The sequence below is a fragment of the Onychostruthus taczanowskii genome, unplaced genomic scaffold, assembly GCF_017590055.1.
Source record: "Onychostruthus taczanowskii isolate IOZ18803 unplaced genomic scaffold, ASM1759005v1 scaffold41, whole genome shotgun sequence".
NCBI lineage: Eukaryota > Metazoa > Chordata > Aves > Passeriformes > Passeridae > Onychostruthus > Onychostruthus taczanowskii.
In genome coordinates, this window is record NW_024501571.1 from 3,149,569 (window position 1) to 3,171,172 (window position 21,604).

The 21,604-nt window shown below is 43.7% G+C and overlaps 1 protein-coding gene across 3 annotated transcripts in view; it reads right to left on the bottom strand.

The window, feature by feature from the left end:
- CAMK1D (calcium/calmodulin dependent protein kinase ID) overlaps positions 1-21,604 on the bottom strand; it is a 209,224-nt gene that overhangs the window by 112,649 nt on the left and 74,971 nt on the right. For all 3 annotated transcript variants that reach the window (XM_041413408.1, XM_041413409.1, XM_041413407.1), the window contains exon 2: positions 7,928-8,059. In XM_041413408.1, coding sequence (XP_041269342.1) covers positions 7,928-8,059 — 132 coding nt within the window. The remainder of the gene's footprint in view (positions 1-7,927; positions 8,060-21,604) is intronic.

The window sequence follows — 21,604 nt, forward strand, 5'->3', positions numbered from 1 at the left end:
AATGCAATAGGTTGATAATATTTAAACAAGGACATCTTCACTTTCCTTATGTCATGAGACATTTAAACAGCTTTTGTACTTCTTCTAAATGAAGAAATTACTTCCATGGAAAAAAAAAACTGAGCCCTTTATTTTTGTACAAAACATTCCAGATTACCTATAAAGAATCTTGGGAGAAAAAACAGAAGAGCAGAAGAGAAAGTACTTTGCCTAGGAGTACATTGAGTACATCCTTAGCTGCTTTTATGCACCAAGACATCCTTGAAGTTTTGAACTGCAAGCACTGGAGAAAATACTGTCCCTACTACCAAAGCCATGTGCTTGCAAATGAGGTAACTCTTGGGTTTAAACATGTGGGTGTAACGGACCTTATGAATCCAGATCTAAAGTTGAGTCATTTAACAAACTTTTAGACGCTATTGAAAAGGCTTTAGGCATCTTGACAAGTCTTTCCTTTTAGGCAACAGACAAGGCAATATAATCAGACACTTGCACCACTGAAACACAACCATAACCATCTTCCTGAGGATTAGATACTGGAAAATAGGTCACATATTCTCCTTCTTCAGCTAGGAGCTCTGAGAGGACCCTGGTTTTGTTATTACACCTGTGCTAGGGAAGTGGTCACAGCACCAATCCTGCCAAAGTTCAGGAAGCATTTAGACAATGCTCTCAAGCACATGGTGTGACTCTTGGGGTGTCCTGCACAGAGCCAGGAGTTGGACTCAATCATCCTTGTGATTCCCTTCCAAGTCAGCATATTCTGTGATTCTGTGTGGCACAGAAGCAGACGCCACCTAAGGATGACATTCTAAATTAAAACTCATTCAGCTAATTTGGACTCTTCTTAGAACTTTCTCAGAAATCAACAGTTACATCCTTGAGTTATTTTAAAAGTTGGAGCACTGAGTGACAATGTGTTTCCATGTCCTCCTTCTGACATGGATATGCCATTTTTTGGCATGAGTCAAGGTATGGGGTGACCTTGGAGAAAATAGTTATGTCAGGGAGATCTGGTAAGCCACCACCACCACCCAGGAGAGAGGACAGCTGTGTCACCATCCAGCAATTACAGTGAAATGACTTATCACTCTGCAACCTCCTTGCAGGAACACAGCTGTCTGGGTGTGCAGGGTGTGAAGTCAGGCTGAGACACAGAAATGCCACACAGCATCCCTGAAGCCTGACCCAGCACACTGCACGTGAATGGAACTGTGCAAGACCAGAGAAGATACAAAGGATTCTGTGATTACCACTTCAGAGGGGATTTTTCTCTTCCACTTAATGTATTTTAAGGATTTTTTAAGATGCCTTGATCTGTTTCTCAATATCTGCTTACATCTAATCTAGCATGAAATGCAATCCAGGCAGCCCTGGCTGTAAGTCTTCCCCTGCAAAGTTTCCAGCATCTTAGTGATGAAGAATGGTGTCAGCTTTGTTTCAGGTTTCACATTTTTTTTTCACTGGGATGAATTCTTTGCAGCAAAACTATTTGCTTAACACTGAGCCAACTGTGAGTGCCAAGGCAGAGCTGCCCTGTGCCATACCCACATTTAGAGGGTCAGATTCCCCTTTGCCTGAAACCAGAGAAGGGCAATTCATCCAGTCTGCATCTCCTTGATCCAGGAGATGATCTCATGGTTTAGGCTGATGTCAGCCTCCAGGCATGCCCAACTGTCCCCCTACCCTGAGTTTTGCAGATCCTGGCTCCTTTCCACGCCTGCCTGCCTGCCTCCCTAGCAGGGATTTCTGCAGAAGTGCACAGCTGTAAGGGAGGCTCCACAGGCAGGCACTGGGGTCCCTCCAGGCATCCAGATCAGCCCAGAAGTTCTATGGGGGCAATGATGAAGCAAATCCATGCAGCATGCCAAGAAATATATTCTTGGAAGGACCCTAACCTGACACCACTGACATCAACTTCCTTAATGGTACCACTGGGTATCCCACCCCAGCTGGTGGCTGGGTGTCTGAGCACCCTGAGCCATCCTTGGGGATGCAGGGCCCCACTGAGGAGCAGGTTTTTGGGATGTCCTGGATTTGCAGTTGGCAGGGCTTGGAGCATGGCAGCGCAGGGAGAGCAGAGTCAGCCTTCTGTCACCCCAGAGCAATGCAGTGGCATGAGCAAGCCAGGTTTTAACAAGTAAATCTACATAAAAGCTTTCTCAGAGACTGATTACTTAATATAACAACCAGCTGTCTCTTCAATTCTTGCTGAGGCAGCCAATCTTCTCACCATTATTCACAGAGGAGAAAAAACAGGGAAAAAAATTTTAAAAGCAGCAAGCCTGTTTTGTCTATAGAATAAGCAAAGCACCAGAGAAATTATGATACCTGACAGACAGAGACATCAAGAGCTTTTTTTTTTTGTTTTTTTTTCATTTCCTAACCATCTATCCATTTCTTGACAGGAAAAAAGAACTCTTACTGCTGGGGTGCAAAGAGGTAATTAGTCATTAACCCCTTAAAGGTCAATCCCACAGCTTTTTGTACCTCAGCTACACAATCTAATTACCATCACTTTTATGCTTACACTTATCCACACGGGATCTGAGTGTCTCTTCTTTGGTTCAGCTGGCCCTGTACTCTGCTATGCAGCCTTGGACAGAAAAACAATTAGCATAGGAGAACATCAGTGGGCACCAGGAGAGCCCCCAGACTGGGAAAGTGGAGTATGGGATCACCCAGGCCTGCAGGGGCTGTACTTTTTGACCTAAACATAATCATGGCTTGAATAGATGGGTTTGTCCCCCAAAGTCAATCAGGAACATTCATCTGAATTAATTAAATGCCTGAATTTATGTTAGGGCACATTAAACTTCTGCATGGCCAATTTTATTCAGAATTAATGTAGCCTTTGATTCCGAGTTAAATTGCACAGAAGAGTTTAATAAGAGGTAGCTAATGGGTTTCAAAACTAAATTTGGATTCATCTTCCTGGAGGCCATCGAGTCAGCTCTGGAGGGCTGGGGCATAACAGAGATAAGAATCTGGGACAGAGAGGTTTTACAAAGAGTTTGTCAATGGGCTGCTGAAAAGTTGCAAAGACGTACAAAATTTTAATCACCCCTGCAACCTTCATGTTGAGATCTTGAGAAGGGGTGATTCTTCTACATGTGTTATCTTTAACATGAGGAGCAGCACTGCCTCCTGGCATGGAGCAAAGGGCTCCTTTGACCATCATGTGATTTATGGGAGAGCAGGAGCTCCCACAATCCCACCCACATTAGGAAAACTGTTCCTTGCTGGTTTTTGTTTAGTTTTGCTTTGGGTATAGCCCTGATCTCCCAGGCTTTGCAGGAGGACACTTTCCCTCCTCTCTCCCTGCTCTTTATCCCAGCAGCAGCTCCTGGCTATAGGTGCAGGCATATAAAGAGTGAGGCAGTGCCTGGGCATGAATCAGTGCCTGAACATCCTGTCTCCTGAGGAAACGGGCATGGAAAGCACTGGCAGAATTTTAGCTGACCTGCTGAGAACAGTTCTCTCTGTTTAACAGGAAAAATAGCCCCAGACCTCAGTAAGGCATGGATTTGATTTGTAACAAGGAATTTAATGGTGCCTCTTCCAAAGGATCTAGGATAGTAAAGAGTAGGGGGAAAAGGTAAGAGATACCTAAATAGCTTAGAAATTATTTTTTAAATCCCTGTTCAGCAGAAACTAGCTAAAGCAGGGTATGATTTGCTAGCTAGACAGTATTGCTTAACAAGACACATGTGCACATTACTGCCATTAAGCAATCAATAAACCTGGGTGCAGGGCTACACACAGTTTATTGTTTCTCCCCTTGCTTTGCTCTGACTCAGCACTGAGTCTGTAACAATTGGGCAGGTATTACCCAGGCAGCAGAGAATTTCTTGTGATAAATAGTGGTGCAGCCAAAAGAAAAAAAACAAACAAACAAAGCAAAACCAACCTTGCAAGCAAATCAGGCATGTTTTTATCTACCTGGCCTATAAGCTTTTTTTTTTTTTCTCTCTTTAACTAGAACTTCAGACTGCTGCTTCTCTGCAGTCCCACTCTTTGCACTCTGCACTGCCTTCAAGAACCCGTCTAGCAGAGGATTCCTCTTTCAGCGTGTTCACACCTGCACAATTACCATAAGTGGAAGAAATTTCCTCTATTCTACAGCAAACAATGGAAAGGACTGCATTTCTCTTTCAGCTCAAAAGCAGAACACAGTTGCTTTGAAAGCAGTTATGAAACTCCCCACACGTCTGTTCACAAAGAGGCTGTGTCACACAAAGTGACTGTGTGCTGGTGTTCCCCACAGCCAGTTAATGCAGCTGTGACAGTCCAGTTGTACAGATCCCATTTTCTTTCCCAAACACATTCTAGGCATGTTTTCCACATGTCTTAATTGAAGATAAAAAGAAAACTCTCCTCTTGATGTGGTACCAAACACAGTGGGATTCTCACCCTTCTCTGAAACATCCCAGCAAGGGGAGCTCAGCCTCCTCACCAATTTCACTGAACTAATTACTGTCTGAAATTAGGCACATGCTTAAATGCTTTGTCAGGCCCAGGCTCCTGGATTAAGTGCAGACTCAGTCTCTCCCAGCACATCACTCGACAGCAAGCTCCTTCCCACTCCGTCCCCACCCATCAGAGCCGTCGGGGAACGTTGCCATGGATTTCCACGGGACACAAGAGTCCATATTGGAAGAACCCTGTTAAGGTTGCTAGGCGTAAATATTGACTTAACGGCTCTTCCGCCTTTTTTCTTTTTTAAGAACAGATTTGTTGGCCGTGGCTGGAAAAATAGAATTATGGAGTATGCATGATTCACTCTGGCACTCACACAAACATGCAGATCAGTTGGCTGGCAGCTCGGCTCCTCTGTTCGCAGAACATCGCTCCTAAAATGTGTCATTTTGTTTTGGCAGCCGCAGCGTCCAAGCCCACAGACAGAGAGATAAAATCTCCTACCTTCCATGTACCTCACATGGGAGTCACTGACCTTATGCTGCACAGAATATTGGATCTTTTTTAGTGCAGACACACAGAAGGACTGACAGAAGTTTTGGTTTCACACTAAGAGCCTGGTCCAGAAACCTCCCCTCTCACACCCTTTCTGCTGACACAAGAGAGGACAGGAAAGCAACTGCAGGTAAAACTGTTTATTCCAAAGTCTTTTCAATAAGGGCTGTTTCACAGCCAATAAATATTGATACAGACAATAATTCTTGTGACAGAAGGAAAGTAGCAGAGGTGAGAGGGGACTGAAAGCTTTTGGTCACTGGATTCGTGTTTTCCGCACCAGTACTCCATGCTCAGACTTTTAATCCTGACTGCAAAAAATGCTCCTCTAAACATTACTTCAACAGACAGCATCATTCAAACCCTGTCCCATATTGATTCTGCCAGAGCTGAATGATTTGGCAGGACTGGCAGGGGAATGAACCTTCACCAGAGATGCTTGAGGGTACAGAGTATGTGGGACACTGTGGGCATTGATCCTGGACATGCCAGCACAATCTCTGACTGTTCCTAAACATCACATACAGGGGCATGAGCAGCTCACCTGAGAGCAGCCAGACACTGCAGGGAGCACATTCAGGATTTCCTACCAGACCTCAATTTGGTATACAACTGGGGGAAATCAAGAAGAGTTGTTGCATTTCACATTTGGCAGAGGTCTGCCAGAAGGCACAGAGCTTGTCAGGAGGAAAACAAAACTCTAATGATTGAAGATAGGAGGAGAAAGTCCAGTGTAAGACAAGAAGAGATCCTTCTCTGAAGGATCTCAAGGAGTTTGTCTGCACTTTAGCCAGGCAGGGTGTCTTTGGGACTTTTATCCCATCAGAGTTTAAGCGTGTCTCGAAAGACACAATGCAAAACCAGACAGGGAGACTAGGATCAACACCTGTGCATATTTATATTTGCTTTGCATCCACATGTGCATATTTTTATTTGCTTTGCATCCATCCTCTGTGTCTCCTCACCTTCCCCTCAGGGAACAGGGACCAACTGCTCCTGCCAGGCATCCTCTGTGCCCATCCTCCAGATGAGGCAGCTCAGTGCATGGTGGATTTAAGGCTGTGGCATCTCACAGCTCTGCAGGGAAGCCCAGGGCTCTGGGGTCCCACCCATTCATTAGACAATACAAGAACTAGCCATTCCCACTCAGTGTTAAGCTACAAGGAACAAAAGCAAGGACACTTAGATGGAGCTTAGCAACAGCTGCTCAGGATCCATTCAACCGCTCTCAAATCTATTTTTACTGACAGCTTTTGAAGCAGAGAATTCATTAAACAGAGGAACAGGTTGATATCCGTTCTCCTCAACTGTAGGCAGAATTTAGTTTGTTATTTTCTAATCGTTTCCTTGGTGGCACATACAAATTCAATACTGCATCTGCAAGCAAAGATGTCTATTTTCAGAATAAAGACAATGACAGGCAAAGTTTGTATTAGCAACAGCTAAGTAGAAGACACCAGGAGATAAAAAAGGGACATTCTCTTTTAAGGTCCTAACGTGCATAGGACAAGAGATTGAGTAGATCTAATTGCATGAAATTAAGGCATTTCCTGCCCACTCACTCTCCTGCCCTTGCAGCTGGAATAGCACAGCCTGGGTGCTGCCTCCTGGTTTCTCAGGAAGTTGTTTGCAGGGAACAGAAATCACACAATGCAGAAGCAATAAATAACCTGGATGATTTCTCTGCTCTTCCAGCTCAGGATCAAGGCTGATGCAAGTCAGTTCTTACTGCATGTGGATATTGCACCTCTTACACCCCACCTGAGTACCAGGAGACAAACCCATCGACACAAAGACTTTCAGGCTGTGGTTACTGGCCATTATTGGCTGGTTACAGAGATGGCAATGACTGAGTTTTATGACAGGTTCTCAATAACACTGCACAGCAAGAGAGCATGCTGCTTTTCTCACTGGGTTTACCTAGTACTAACCCAAGGTGGGCTCAGCAATAGGAAAGCACTGCTACAAATAGTTGTAGCTGTTTGGAGGCCCGTTTATATCTCTCCACTAAAAAGAATCCCCTAATGAGATGTCTGAATCTGCCCTTGAGCCAGCTCCTTTGACTTAGGCCGGCTGAGCTCTTCATCCATTTAGTTTTTAGGATTGTTTTATCACGTGGTGCCCAGATGATCAGCCATCAGCTCTGACATGACCAAGCGATGGGGCAAGAAGTCCTACTTGGGACAGAAGTGCAGCAGGAATAAGAGTGTTCCAGTCCAGTGCAGAGTAGTTCTGTATAACTGTGCTGCCTTTAACTCAATGAGAAGGTACTTTTAGAAGTCTAAAAGATACTACATGAACAAATCCTAAAGTAAGCAATCTATTTCTATTTCCCAGAATGAAAGTCAAGGGTAATAAGTTCAGATCCAAATGTCTCAAGTCAGGTGAGATGAATCTCACCTTCAGGGCATAAGATGAGGAAGAGGTAAGGATCAAGTCTCTAATAACTACAATGAATTCATAGCAATTGTGAAATTCCTTTTCCTTACCCATGTATTCCTGCCAAAGGAAAAAAATCACATCTCCCTTCCAGAAGTACAGAGTACCACTCATCTGCATGGCACAGGTTAACACCATCTCCTATGACAATCCATGGCATGTCATCATTTTAGAGCAATTAGTAAACAGACTGTTTTAAGCATTTAAAAATTATAACCTGCTCCTGTTCTCCTCAATCCTGTGACACAACTGCTGACATTCTTAATGGATAAAGTCTCTTTATGGCATCATAGACTTACTCTAGCCTCACTCCTTTCCCATTTTGCAGTTATCCAGCTGCATTAATATGAAACAAGAGCATTTCTCAAAGCACTTTCAGCACCATTTAAATTTGCATGATCTTGTCTGCCTGTGATGGGCTGAACAACTTTTCAGTCACATTTGTCAATCACTGTTCCTCAAATGCAGGAGTCTGACTGAAGCAAAGGGGCAGAAATGAAGGTCTGGTACTCACTTTCTCAGCACTGCAATTTCATTCTCTATGCTGCTCTCCTTTCCCTTCAGTGCCTTCTTGGGAATGCATTTGACTGCAAAGAGTTTCCCACTCGCTCTCTCTTCAGCCAAAACAACTTCGGAGAATGCACCCCTGAAAGGAGAGAAGAAAAGCCCTGGTTTAAAGTGGTGTTTTTTATTTGAAAACTGTTAACTGAAACACAACCATTGAACATAGTTCTCCTGGTGTCCTTTGGAAGCTGCCCTTGTTAAACGCAGAAATGACATTACAAACATCTTTCTTTGCTCTTACAAACATATGGAGACATTCACACTCATGCAGTACATTAAAGGCTTACCAAACACAACCATTGTAATAAAGAACCATAATCCAGCAGAGATATGAGCAAAGCTTGAAAATTATAAAGTACCATTTCTGTACACAGGTGCATGGGCCATATCCTGGCTGCTGACTTGTGGATGATGTACTTTTCCCCTTCCTGAGATTTTTGGAGGATTAACTCACAAAGCAGCCCAGTGTCCCCAGGACTAAGTGACACACCAGTGTCAGGAGTGCTCCTGGCTCCTCAGTCACCACAAGAGGTCAGGGCCCCCACTCTGGTCCTCCCTGGGCTGCCCAGGGCTTCTCCTCACCATTGGATCAACCCTGGCTCAGACTGCATCAGAATTTCTCTATGCATACAAAGTTATTCCACAGCACAATCTGATGTGTGTAACCACTAAAGCCAAAGAATTGGATTAAATCACAAGTCTAAACACTGGCCTAAGTAGCAGCCTCCCTATGGTTACCCCAAGTGGGTTGCACAAATAAAGAAACATCATCACAGCAGCCAATTGCCAAGAATGGGCAGTGCCTCTCCTTCACTGGGTTATTTCATAACAGTGTATTATTTCTTGCACTGTCAGTGCTTCCTCCCAAGCCTCTGGACCTAACCAAGAAGAGGCCAGGAAAATGTCACAGTGCTGTACACTCATTTTTTCAGTTCCCAGATTTTTTGAGCATTTGAGCATCGTTCAGACTCTGCTACTCTGGACAGACTTTGCAGGGGTACATTAGGACCATCCTTATATTCTGGAACTTGTTGCTGATTTAGCAGCAAGGTACTGGGCCAGAGAGAGCATTGACCTGATGAGGAACAGCAAATAATTTTTCCTATTTACCAAAACCTCCTCCTGAAGCACCCACTTTGTCCAAGAGAGATCAGATCCAAGGGCTTTTCTAACCCACTGACTGCTGAAGGATCAGGGTGAGCAACCTGGTCTAGTAGGAGTCCCCTGCCCATGGCAGGGGGTGGAACTATATGATCCTTCCAGTTCCTGCCAACCCAAACCATTCCTTGAGTCTATGAAGGTTTGTGTTCTATTTATGAGAAATAAAACCAGTCTTCCCTTTATTATTTTCCCTCATTAGCAGATTATTCTGCTCTTCTACACAGCTCACTCTGATAAATGCTCAGGAGGGTGCTGAGCAAACCCAGCCATGCTCCAGCCTGCTCTTAAAAGGTTAATGTTTGGTCACAGCCTCATCTGGCTACCACCAACTTTCTCTGGCTTTCATTCCCCACAACTGCTGCTTATCTAGATGTTTTGTGGATAAACAAAAGAATTTCCTTTCCTGGACAGGCTCCTCCTTTTAAGTCATGCACTTGGATGGCACAACCAGGCTGCTGTGACCTCACCAAGAGCTCCTGAGTTGCAAAACAGCCACAAGAATCATGAAGTGGATAAGCAAGAGGAAGAGGCTGCTGCTCTGGAAACAAAGTACCTGTTTACCCAGAAATGCTTTTGTAGCCAGCAGATAGGGAAATTGTTGTAGTGAAATTGAGGAAAAAAGACTTTTGCATGCTGCTATACAGCAGATGTTTGACAGCTTGCCCACATGGGGCAGTGATCAACTGATCCAAGAAATGTTTTGCCTCATTTTTACTAGAAAGAACAGACTATGGCTACATTTATGCCACTTGGAGTAGCAGAATGATTCCCTCTTTTCTGCTTTGTGTATAATCCACCACAGCACGTCAGAACACCACAGGCTCCAATTTAGGGTCCTCACAACTGATCCAAATGGTTTGCACAAATAAGCCACCCAGAGTGTTTTTAATTGTGTTATTTCCTTTCCTGTTATCGACAGCTCTAGCCATTCAATCCACCAAATAAGGTTTTCATCCTGACCCTCATGCTTGGGACAGCCAGACCAGAGCTGCAATAAAACCCTTTTTCTGGAAAGCCCTGAGATCTCTGGTGCTTACCAGCTTTGGTTGCAGACCTGAGCACTCAGAAACTCACAGGGCTGCTCCCAGCTGCATTTCATGAACCCCTTAAGTCCCATCTGTTTAAGCTTTCAGCACAGCACTTCACTCCAGCTGTGTCCTGAACAGTCTCCTTGCCTTCAGTTAAATGGTGTTAGAAGCTGCAATATTCCCACCAGTCATTCACTGATCACACAGCTCTCCCAGTGTTTATGATATTATAGAAATACAGGGAGCTGCCATCCCAGTCTGCATTTTATTGCTGATCTCAGACAACAAAACAGAGGAAATCCCTTTATTTCCCCTCTACACAGTATAGCTAACTTGGAGAAGCACCTCTTTTTCAACTGGCTCCATCATTTCACTGGATTTCTTCCTCCACTTATCAGGACAGACATGGTTTTCCTGGTTGGAAAGAGCCTCTGTAAATTTAAATGAAATTTTTTTGTGGAGCTCTGCAATACTCACAAAACCCAATTCCCTATCTCCTTAACAACCTTTCTCATTATAGCATGAAATAACCTGAAGCTCAGCTAAAGTGTTTGGTCTCATGTCAGCCCTGGGCACAGACAGGGTGCTTTTTTACATTGATTTTTATGAGGCCATGGCATGAAATTGCTAATGCTGGGAAGAGTTCCTGGGCAATGGGAGGGGGAGAGGTGGGGTGGATCTGCTGGGAAGGCAGGAGGGAGATGTGAGGAGGCAGAAGTGAGGCAATCTGCATTATTCTGTGCACTACAAACTCTCCTGTGCTCACAAAGCAAGGGAGGGGGGCAAAGCAATGAGTCAGTGCACAAAAGAAAGAGAAGTGAAGTGCTGGAAGGAAAGAGAAGGAAGGGAACAGATGCAAAGAGGGATCAGAGCATTAAACAGAGACTCAGCAATATAGGGCCAGAAGAAAGAAAGGGTGGAGGGAGCACCAGCCAGGGAGAGGCAGCAAAGATACTCCTGGAGTCTGCTGGAGTCAGGGAAGAGTCAAAATACTGAATAGATGGGCAGGCAATTATCATAGTTTCAAACATGCAGCTGAATTCATCCACCCTTAATGACACAGTCCAGCCTCCACTAAACCCCTCTTGACTCAGGCATGAATAGGTAAATATCAGAGAGAAAGTCAGAAAGAAAAGGCAGCTCATTTTCTTGCTAACAGCAATATATCCTACAGCAAATACCCACCTCCTCAAAAAAGTTCCCCAGAACTACCAGCTCAGCAGGCTTGCTAAAGATTTTTTCTCCCCAAAAGGAATTAATACTGCCTTTAAAATAATTATATTAATGAAAAAAGCAATTAATTTCTAAGAATTAATTACAATTCTTTGTTGAGATTTAAAATGTAATCGTGTGCAAAGTTTTAGAAAGAAGTTTGGGGTAGGAAAATGCATTTCACACCATCAACATGACAGGACTTTTATGAAAAGGCCATGGCTTCCACTAAGCATCATCAAGCAGTGTTGTAAGATAAAATGAAAAAAACCCAAATATCATGCTGTGATATAGATTTTTTTAAAAATTGGGATAAGAGGTTAACTGGTTAAAAATGACGATGTAAATGTGTCTGCAGTGGTTGGGATGCACCATTCCCTTCCGTTGGGAAGGAGGTAAACGCAACCTTTCCAACACGCCCAGGGACAAAGTCTTCACCTCTCTGAAGAGGAGCTTCCAAATCCTTCAAGAATTTCCCCTGCCCTGCCTGCAGATGATAGCAAACAAGCAAAAAAGTATCATGGCTTTGAGGAAGTAGGACAGTGGTGGAAATGGGTAAGCAAGAAACTTCTGCAAAATGAAACCACTTTTAGCTGCCAAAGTCCGTGTGCGGCAACAACCTATTTTTGAAAGTTTTGACCATATTATCATTTACCCTGGAGGAACTGCTCTTTTCAAACTTCTAATTAAGGCCTGGAATAATTTTATGATTTAGACCACTTCCATATGAATTAGGAACAATGAAAGGAAAAAAAAGATGTGAAAGGACTTGATGAGTGACATTGAGATAATGGCAAGTTCTAGAGGGTGCTTAAGATGTTTTAACTCCTCACTCCTTTGCAAATACCTGGACTGTGCATTATCCTATGAGATGCCAATTTTTTTAAAGTTTTGATTAATTTAAATTATTTCTCATGCATTATTTTTCTTTTATATAGGTTTAAAGATTATAATTTCAAGATTAACACTGAAATATGAACATTATTCATACCCAAACAGACTGGATTTTCTATGAGAAAGCAGTGGCTGCAAGGCTAGGCTATCCTGCAGATCAAAGCAAAATAAAAAACAAGTTTTTCCTTCTTCTGTTGGAACTATAACTTATTATGAACACTTAATTTCTGAAATTCAATGAACAGCATATACTGTGACAGCAAATCTGTTCTCATTCAACAAAAAAATTGCTGTGACAAAAATACTGGCAAAATGAAGACAAAGCTGATGGAGGGATAGAACTTAATTTTTTCCATTCAACCTCAATGTTGAGCAGTTTTCCACTGCATTAGCAGGTGCTCTGTCACACTAAGTCAACAGACACAGCCAGGAAACAGATTTCACATCTTCAGGCTGCATATAGCTAATGTTCTTAATTATTATGCAATTGGCTTCCCATGTGTACTTTGCCTTGGCCAAACCAGGGGGAAAAAAGTTACACACTCGACATCTGAAAAACAGACTATGTCCATCCACCCTGAGACAGAAAGACTGCTGAGTCAAAGGGAGACAAATCAAGATAAAGGTCATTTTTGTAGTGTGCCTTTGGCAACCACACTCAGATTCTGCTCCTTGACTCTCCAAGGAAAGGTGACTTTGGACTGCACCACAAACAGAGGGGAAAAAGTCTTTGTTAGCATTTTCACAGCTTCTTCCATGGGTCTCAAGGACTTTACTGCAGGGTGAGATCAAGGTCTGTGTAACACACCAGGGGGATTCTGGTCCTGCAGACCACTTTTCTACTAAGCCATTTTTCTGCACAACTCATGTCCTCTCTTTTGTTTTTTTTATTTTCTACTCAGTTTTTGTAAACACCTCTTCACTCTCCTCACACATCATCCAGGTACATCACAACACAAACCCAACTAAAGCTGGAAATCAAGATTTTCATTCCAAAGTCATGTCCATCAGTGTTCTGACAGCTGCATGAAAATGAATTTACAATTTAACTTCCAATAGTTTGGTGATGCCTGAATGCAAAGTTAACAACACAGAAGTGTGGAGAGGGTTTTTAGCCAGCCAAGAGGAAAGGAGAAGAACTTTGGGTCTGTGCTACATATGGTACAGAAACCAAATTCTCTACATATTCCCAAGAACCAAATATAAATTCATGCAAAAAGCTGACTAATCTGGTGGCAGCCATCTATGCTTTAGAGCACAAATACTTTTTTTAGCTATTTTCATTCATCAAACACACAGTTCCAACCCTGCAGCCCCTTCTATGGCAATGCTTCCTCTGCCTGGGCAAGAGCACAACAACTGGGATCACTGTATTAACACCGGTATTTTTAGCCTCCCTACTCACTTAATTTCCACTAAGCCTCCCAGCCACAACTGAAAATGCTGTTTCCTACCTTAGGGCCCCACGAGTGCCTGCTCTAACACCAGACATGGCCCTGCCCTGGGCTGTGTCTGACCCCAGTTCCCCTCTGCAGGGCTGATCCCATGGAGGTGCCTGATGCTGCAGGCTGGGGCTGCTCTTAACCCACCACAGGTGATGAACAGCACTTCCCACTGTGCCAAAATGCTGTTGCTATATCCTGATGGACACTCCAACAATGGCCAGAGGCACAGACACTCTTTGCTGGGCGTTCCTGCAGCAAGAAGCTCCTTTCTGGAGCACTCACACCTTTCTCTGTGCCCTGAGCCATTGCCCCATGCCCATTCCCCATTGCCCCATTCCCTTTCTGGATCACCCACACCTTTCCCTGTGCCCTGAACCATTCTCCCATGCCCATTCCCTTTCTGGATCACTCACACCTTTCCCTGTGCCCTGAACCATTGCCCCATGCCCATTCCCTTTCTGGATCACTCACACCTTTCCCTGTGCCCTGAACCATTGTCCCATGCCCATTCCCTTTCTGGAGCACTGGCACCTTTCCCTGTGCCCTGAACCATTCTCCCATGCCCATTCCCTCAGCATTTTGTGTTGTCCAAGGTATCCTAAAACCACCCTGGGCTTGCAATGAGCAGCCACAGCGTGAAAGGCCCCTGGAGTCACCATGCCCAGGGTTAGGCAGCACATCCCCAGCTCCAGACTTTTCTTTCCAGCCATTCTGCTGCTTCCCCTTTAACAAAGGGTTTGGGAGGAAGTAACCCCATCAATACCCAGATCTCTGCTGGGGCTCACAGCCATGACCATCACAGAGCCACCCAACAATATCACACTCCAGGCAGAGCTTCTTTGTTCACCTCCTTTTAAACCAGTTGGGTTTCCACTTAGCATTTCAGTCTGCAACAGAATGAGCAGCACAAAGCTTTGATCTTGTGCAGCCACCAAGAGTTTTCCTATTTGTTTGGATTTAACTTCTGGTTTTTTGTGGGTACTATTATCTACAGTTACAACAGCTTAGTGTTTTGACAGTTTTTGTCACCTGAGTCAGCTGCAAGAATTTTAATGTCCATTTGAGGTTTATAATTTCTTCCAGTATAGCTGCTCAATATTTCATAATCTCAGGGAAAGAAAAAAATTAGCCCACCCACTAAAAGAACTAGGATTAAGATTGAAAATCCATGTCAGCTACTTAAAGGAAAGCTACTTAGAGGAAAGCGACTTCTATGAAGCCCAAAACCACAGATTTAAAGTTGCACATCATAGAGCATGAATTTATGGCAGTATAGCCAAGGTGCTTTCCCTCAAAGCCCTGGACCCCCTTCACCAGAAGGCAACACCCCCCTTAGAGGGAAACAATGATTTTCACTCCAGGAAAACATCCCTGGAAACGATGTGAACCATCCTGTAGCTGGGATTAATTCTTTACTCCAGGATGAATTCCAAGGTCACAGCAGGGCATGGCACACACCACCAGCACTTCTTGTCACTCCAGCTCACACAGCAGCAGGGTGAATGCACCAAAACACACAACCAAGGAGACTTCCAGCCTAGAAAAGCCACCAGGTGCAGAGCAGAACGAGGCATGCAGGCTCCAGTGCCAAAAGATTTGGGTTCAAAGATGAATGAACCACACGAGGCACAGAAATTAAGCCAAAAAGGAAAGTTTCTGAAGAACCTCCTCCCTTTCTGAGATGAACTGATTTGTTTGAGCTGCCTGGTGTATGCTAATTTAATAGGATGCTATGCAGTCTGTTCTGAGACAGTGATGCATGGATGCTAAAAAGGGAAACTGGCCCAGCTCAGATCCCCAGTCTTGTTTGTTATTACAGTCATTTTCTTTCCTGAACTGTTTGCTCCTTTCTGATTAATCCTGACCCCTATTAGAAAGGGAAGTATTGTCTTTAAAGGCCTATTACACTTACATTACATCTTCTGTGGCAGTCACAGTAAAGCTATCAAGAAAAACATACAGTTCTCTGTACTGAGATCTTCCTTCCATTATACTCTTCACAAATGAGCTGTTAAGCAGGTTTGTTTTTTCCTCCCACTGATGATCACTTTCCTTCCAAAGTGAATATTTAAGTACCTTTTTTTCCACTTTCATCTTGTGAGTCAAAAGGAGATCATTGTCTCCCAGGATTTATCTGATGGCAGCATTCTCACAAAAAAATAACCTTTTTTTCTTCTAGGAATGACCTCAAACCTTTCTAGAGGCATAAGTGATCTCTATAATTTTTTTTTCCAAAGCATTTCCCTATTATAACACTGACATATGCAGGGTCTATTATTTCTGGAGATCTTATCTGGCCATATTAAGTAGATTACAGCAATTTCAAAGAGCCTGGTTCTTCTTCTTCTTCTTCTTTCTCCACTTGGAAACTCAAGAAAAGATCCACTGTGGCATTCTCCAAGAGGCTGAATCAATTATAGAACAAGTAGATGACTTTGTAGCAAAGCAAAGCAAGGCAGACATTGTAGTTTTGCTTCCAACAATTCCTACATTCCCTCTACAGAGGTCTGTAGTGAAGGTGGAACTATCCACTGCCTAAAGATCAAATAATTTTGCAGCTGTGACTAATCCATGGGAAACTCCCATTTAGCCAAGAGTTTCACCTAAGGTGTCTGGAACTTCACAAATCCAAGATAAAAAAGTCTGCACAGCATCTCATTTATCCAACTGGCATTTCTTTCTCTACAAAATAAAGCCACAGTGTCAGTTCTGGTAGCCTTCCCCAGTGATCAGAGGCAAAGGATTGTATCACTTGAGCTGTGATTTTCAAACACCAACCCTGCCTTTCATGGACTGCACTGCCCATTCCCAGGTGAGGGCCTTGAGGAACAGGAGCTCCACGGACTGATGTGGCACCTGGGGACATGGTTTGCTGATGGCAGCATTAGCAGCTGGACTCAGTGGTCTTGGAGGTCTTTTCCAACTCTAACAACTCTGTGATTCTCATTTAATTTAATTACTTAAAAGCCGGGAGCTTTGTGTCATCTAGAAGTGTACATTCCCGTTGTACTTTGAAAAGCATCCCCAGCAGATGCTTATGTCCTACCCAAAATTAATGACAGCACACTGTGTGTCTGTAGGACCCTTACACCCTGTCAGCCAAAAACCAGCAGCTCATTTGCTGCACGACTTTGGTCACAGAGATCACCTGAGATTAGTGCAGATGATCACAGCATGGTTCTAAGGGCAAATTTAGGTTAGATAACTGCACCATGAAATCAGTGCACATCTCCCAGCATCTGAAAAAAAAAAAAAAAAAAAAAAGAGAGCGAGAGAAGAGAGAGAGAGAAAGACAATTGAGTATGGTGGAATACAAATAAATTGTTTTACAGCTCAGAGCTTAGCTCTGGTAGGAAAAGGCACTGCAGGATATTCAGAACTTCATCTGCAGCTTTACTCCCAATGGCCACCTCTCAAAACACCAGGAAGAATATTTGCTTTTCTACTCCCCAGCCTCTTCACTCATGTATCCACATGTGGCTTCATGCCTGAGCTGAGGTACATTAAGAAACTCAGCAAACTGGTTTGCCTAGCAACTGGCAAGCTTGAAAATAAACACTCTGGCAAAGATTATTTCAGTCTAACTGTACACAAAGTTACCAGGGCCTTTGCAACTCACAGACACTTCTGCAAAAAGAATTGCCACACACTTTCCACATGTGCCACCCTCGGTCATTCTCATGAAAACTCAGTGTAAAAAGGGCATTTCTTTCAGCTTCTGCTGATGAGGAATTTCTCCGTGGCTCTGTTTTCATGCTGCTGTGTTGAGACTACTGAGATTATTTTCCAAATAGATTCAGCACCAGCACACCTTTCCTCCCATAAAGTCATTGTCACAATGCTCACACTGCTGAGCATTGTGAAGGCACGGGTTTTGATGTCATGGAGTTATAGAGGGATTGGCAAAAATGAAACTGCCCAGGGAGATGTGAGGAACCAGAAGCTGTACCAGCTTCCATCCAAATCCTCCCCAGCCTAAGCACGGATCCAGATGAAGCAGGGAGCCAAGGAGTGATCCTCTGAGCCCATCTCATGCTGTTAACAGCAGAGAAGGGCAGTGACCCCCCGCAGCAATCCCATCCCCTGAGGATGGGAGCCATCCCTGCCTTCTGCTGCCTCGCCCAGGTGATGTTAGAAGACAGGGAAAGAGGGAATGAGCACTTTCAGCATGGAAGAGCTGCATGAGAGCAGCTGAGCAGGACAGAGAATCACAACGGAGAAAAGGTGCTGGTGTTTCCTGCATTTCATCTGAAAGGAGGACAGACCTCCCCACCCAAAGAGGCCAGTCTGGTCTGGTCTGGTCTGGTCCATGGAAGCAACATGTTGAGATGGTCCATGAAGACATCAGCAGTGAGAAAGACACTGATATCTCTCCATTTTTTTCATAAAGTCTTCAGATTCCTGCTTTAATAGCAACTGGTTTAGTCTTAATAGAGAACAATCCCAATGTATTTGCCAATTTTGGTGTTAAGGAGAAAGACACTGAAGTCCTACAGATTTCCCAAGGCAAGCTGGTGCTCCTGAGCTTCACCTGACTCACCAGAGCCATGGCAGACTGGGACTGCCCACAGCTCCAGCACACTGTAAAACACAAGCAGAGCCAGGCCACTTGTCCCTCAGCCTTGCCCTGCCATCCCCCAGTGAACAGCAGCACAGGGGAACCATCTCAGCACAGGAGGAACCAGCACAGGGAAACCACCTCAGTGCCTCACCCAGCTCACAAACACCGAGCAAAGCCAACTGCTGCATAGGGATGTCCTTCTGTGTTGGAAAACTTCAGCAGAAACAATCTGCCAGCAAGGCTGATTCCCTTTATCTGAAATGCAATCACAGCACATTATGGCCTCGTAACACAATGGCGAGTTTCCTAGGAGATGACTGCCACGCGCCCTGACTATTTTTAAAAATGAAGTTTCTCAGAACTGATTTCCATCTCGGGTTGACATGCTACACACACACATTGACAATGCCACCTCTGTGCTTCCCATCCTTCATGTGGGTCCAGATAACCCAGCCCAGACCTTGGACAGCGGGGATGAGAGGCACCATAAAATGGCCCAAGAGCTGATGAGGAGAACACAACTCTTCAAACCTGACAGCAATAAATTCTGTGTTTCTTTGGAAGCTGTCACATAATTTCATGGACAGAAAGGAAGCAGCATATTTTCCTCCCAGGTGACCTGCACTCCAGAAGTTTAAAGAACCCCAAAAGTATTGCAGGAGAACACTGGCAGAGTGAGAAGGAATGAGCAGGATTTCAGGAATATTTCTCCTAATGCACTGGAAAGGTTACTTGAAAGCCAGTTCCTAAAAAGACTGCAAACAACAGGCCACTGGAAGCAGGCTGAGGAGCCAAGATCTGCGTGGTCCAGCCAGCAAAAGCTGCCACAGGTCGTGTGGGGTACAAAGGTGCTCTGGTTGATACACCAGCTCACTGAAGAGATGGGCTGCAGAGTATTCAAAACAGGTTAAAAGTTGATTAAAGAAAAAAATCCAAAAATATTCCAGAAATTTGGCTTCCCCAGGGAGCTTCTGTTTATTGTCATTGAAAGGGCTTGAAGGGGAGGATGGGCTGGACACTCGATGCTGACAGCAAGGGCATAAGTTGATCCCTGGAATTTAGGAATAAATCAAAATGAGGCAGCATCTCTGCCCACCATGATCATATGTGGAGGTTCACCATGAAAAATAACCTCTGAGCCCATTAAAAAATATAGAAAAATAACCTTTGAGCCCATGACCAGTCAAAATGATGTATGTGAAATTGTTGGAATAGCAGAAAAAACATGGTACTTCCTTGGGGAAAAGTTTTGCTTTCTTCCAGGGATAGGAATTTAATTTTAACAAAGAGCTTAAGAAATGGAGCTCATGTAGCATAAGACTTCCTCCCACTCTGTTTATCCACCAGCCTCCAGCAGTCAGAGATCCAGGAAAGGGATCTCTGCTCAGGTGACAGTTTCACTGACCCACCATGTCTCAGCTACCTGTCCTGTACTAATCTCTGTAATTCATTTTCTCCAACCCATTTACACTTCAAATTTCAGTCTCCTGCAGAATTAGGTATAATGAAGTACAAATTATATGAGAAAGCATTCTTCTTTGTTCATTCTAAATTTGATGCTTGATAATTTCATTCCATAACTCTCCAGTGAAAGACAAGTTAAATATGTTAAGTAACCAGCTGCTTTCCCATGTTACATAATGGATTTTAATCACAAATATACTGAATGGTTTTTAAACTGTGACAAGAGGTAGAAACAATCAGCAAAAGGAGTGTGCAAGACCTGGATTCCCCCTCACTCTCCATGGCAAGAAACTCAGCCTATAGTAGGAGACATGAGCCAAACCCAAAACTCTTAGGAAAGAAAGCATTACCTTTTACACTATGTTAAATCTTCAGTGTTGTGTGTAATTTTAAAGGAATACCTGTAAAAATGAGTAAAGTTGTCAAAACAAGAAGTGAGAAGGTCCTGGGAGACAGAACCAGGAGAGCTAAAACTTGCAGGAAACATAAGCACTGTTTGAAAATATTGATGCTGGAAACACAGACCAAATATACACCCCAGGTGAAGAAATTCTTGAAACAGAGAAGTCTGGCAGGCTAAGCAGCTGGGCAAGAGAAAGTGTGAGAATTAAGACAACATCCTCAAACCCAGAAATTGTGAGTCCAAATGAGGAAGCAAAAACGGATTTCAGGTTCTGGTGGCTAAAATAGAAGAACTTGAAAGGGTGGGGAAAAGCACCTAAAGAAGAGTTGCACCAGGCAGGGAACCCAATACAGATTTATTCTGCACATGTGAGAAGCCAGATGTGTGCCAGATAACTGATGGACCAGGAAGAAACCAACTACAGATGCAGCACAAATAAACTCACGTGAGTATCACAAAAAAATTAAGGTTTTTGTCATATGTGATCATTGCAGGGAGGTTTGGGAAGGTTTTTACACTGGATACCTCCTTTACAAGGCTGGTAAAAAGGGTCATAGACTGGACTGACCCAACCATTCTAGGGGAACATGGGCATGAAACTAAACATGGGCTGGAGTCTCCCTCTTAAAGCTTTATGTGTACCCAAAATTTAGAAGGCAGGTAACATAATGTAACTTTAGAAAAGGGATGCAAAGGAATAATTCAGGAGTTACAGAGTACTGCAGATTAGCAAAACTGACATCAGCAGGTCAGTAAAAACTCTAGTGAAGCATATCCCTCTCACCAAAGGTACAATTACTGAACACTTTGAACAGTCTGATAGACTGAGGATTTAGAGAAGGAAATCCAGACTTCATAAATTCACTGGAATACTCTGGAAGGGTCAACAACTATGCAGGTGGAAAAATGCTGTTTATGTGTTTTTTTCAGATTTCAATGGGGTTTCTCAAGGATCTCTGAGCAGATGAGCTGTCAGGGAATAGCAGAAACTCCTTGGAAGAACAAAAAAGTGGTTAGAAGACAGAAAACAGCATGCATTTTTGGTCTGACCCAGCAGAGCTGTTCTTAGGGTGGATCAATGCAGCAGAGCAGCAGCAAACAGCAGCTCATAGGCATAAATTCAAAATGCATGGACAGTGAAGCAATCACTGAGACAGACAGACACTTCCTTAGGGTTAAGTCATGGCAAAAAACCAAGAAAAAGTGCATATAAAATACTGCCTAATTCCAACAACTGCATTTTCACCAAAGCAACCCAGTCATCTAGTAGTACATCAGACGTAATAATAAAGACAACCTCTGCCTTCAGAGGATTAGCAGGGAATTACCACAAGATGTCCAGGGAAAACACAGTTTTGAAAGCTGCATCAAAAATACATGGAAGAAACAGTCTCTGTGATCTTCTGCGGAATAAACAGAGCCCCGTCTTCCTTTATCTTTGCTCTAAGTGATGGGCCTT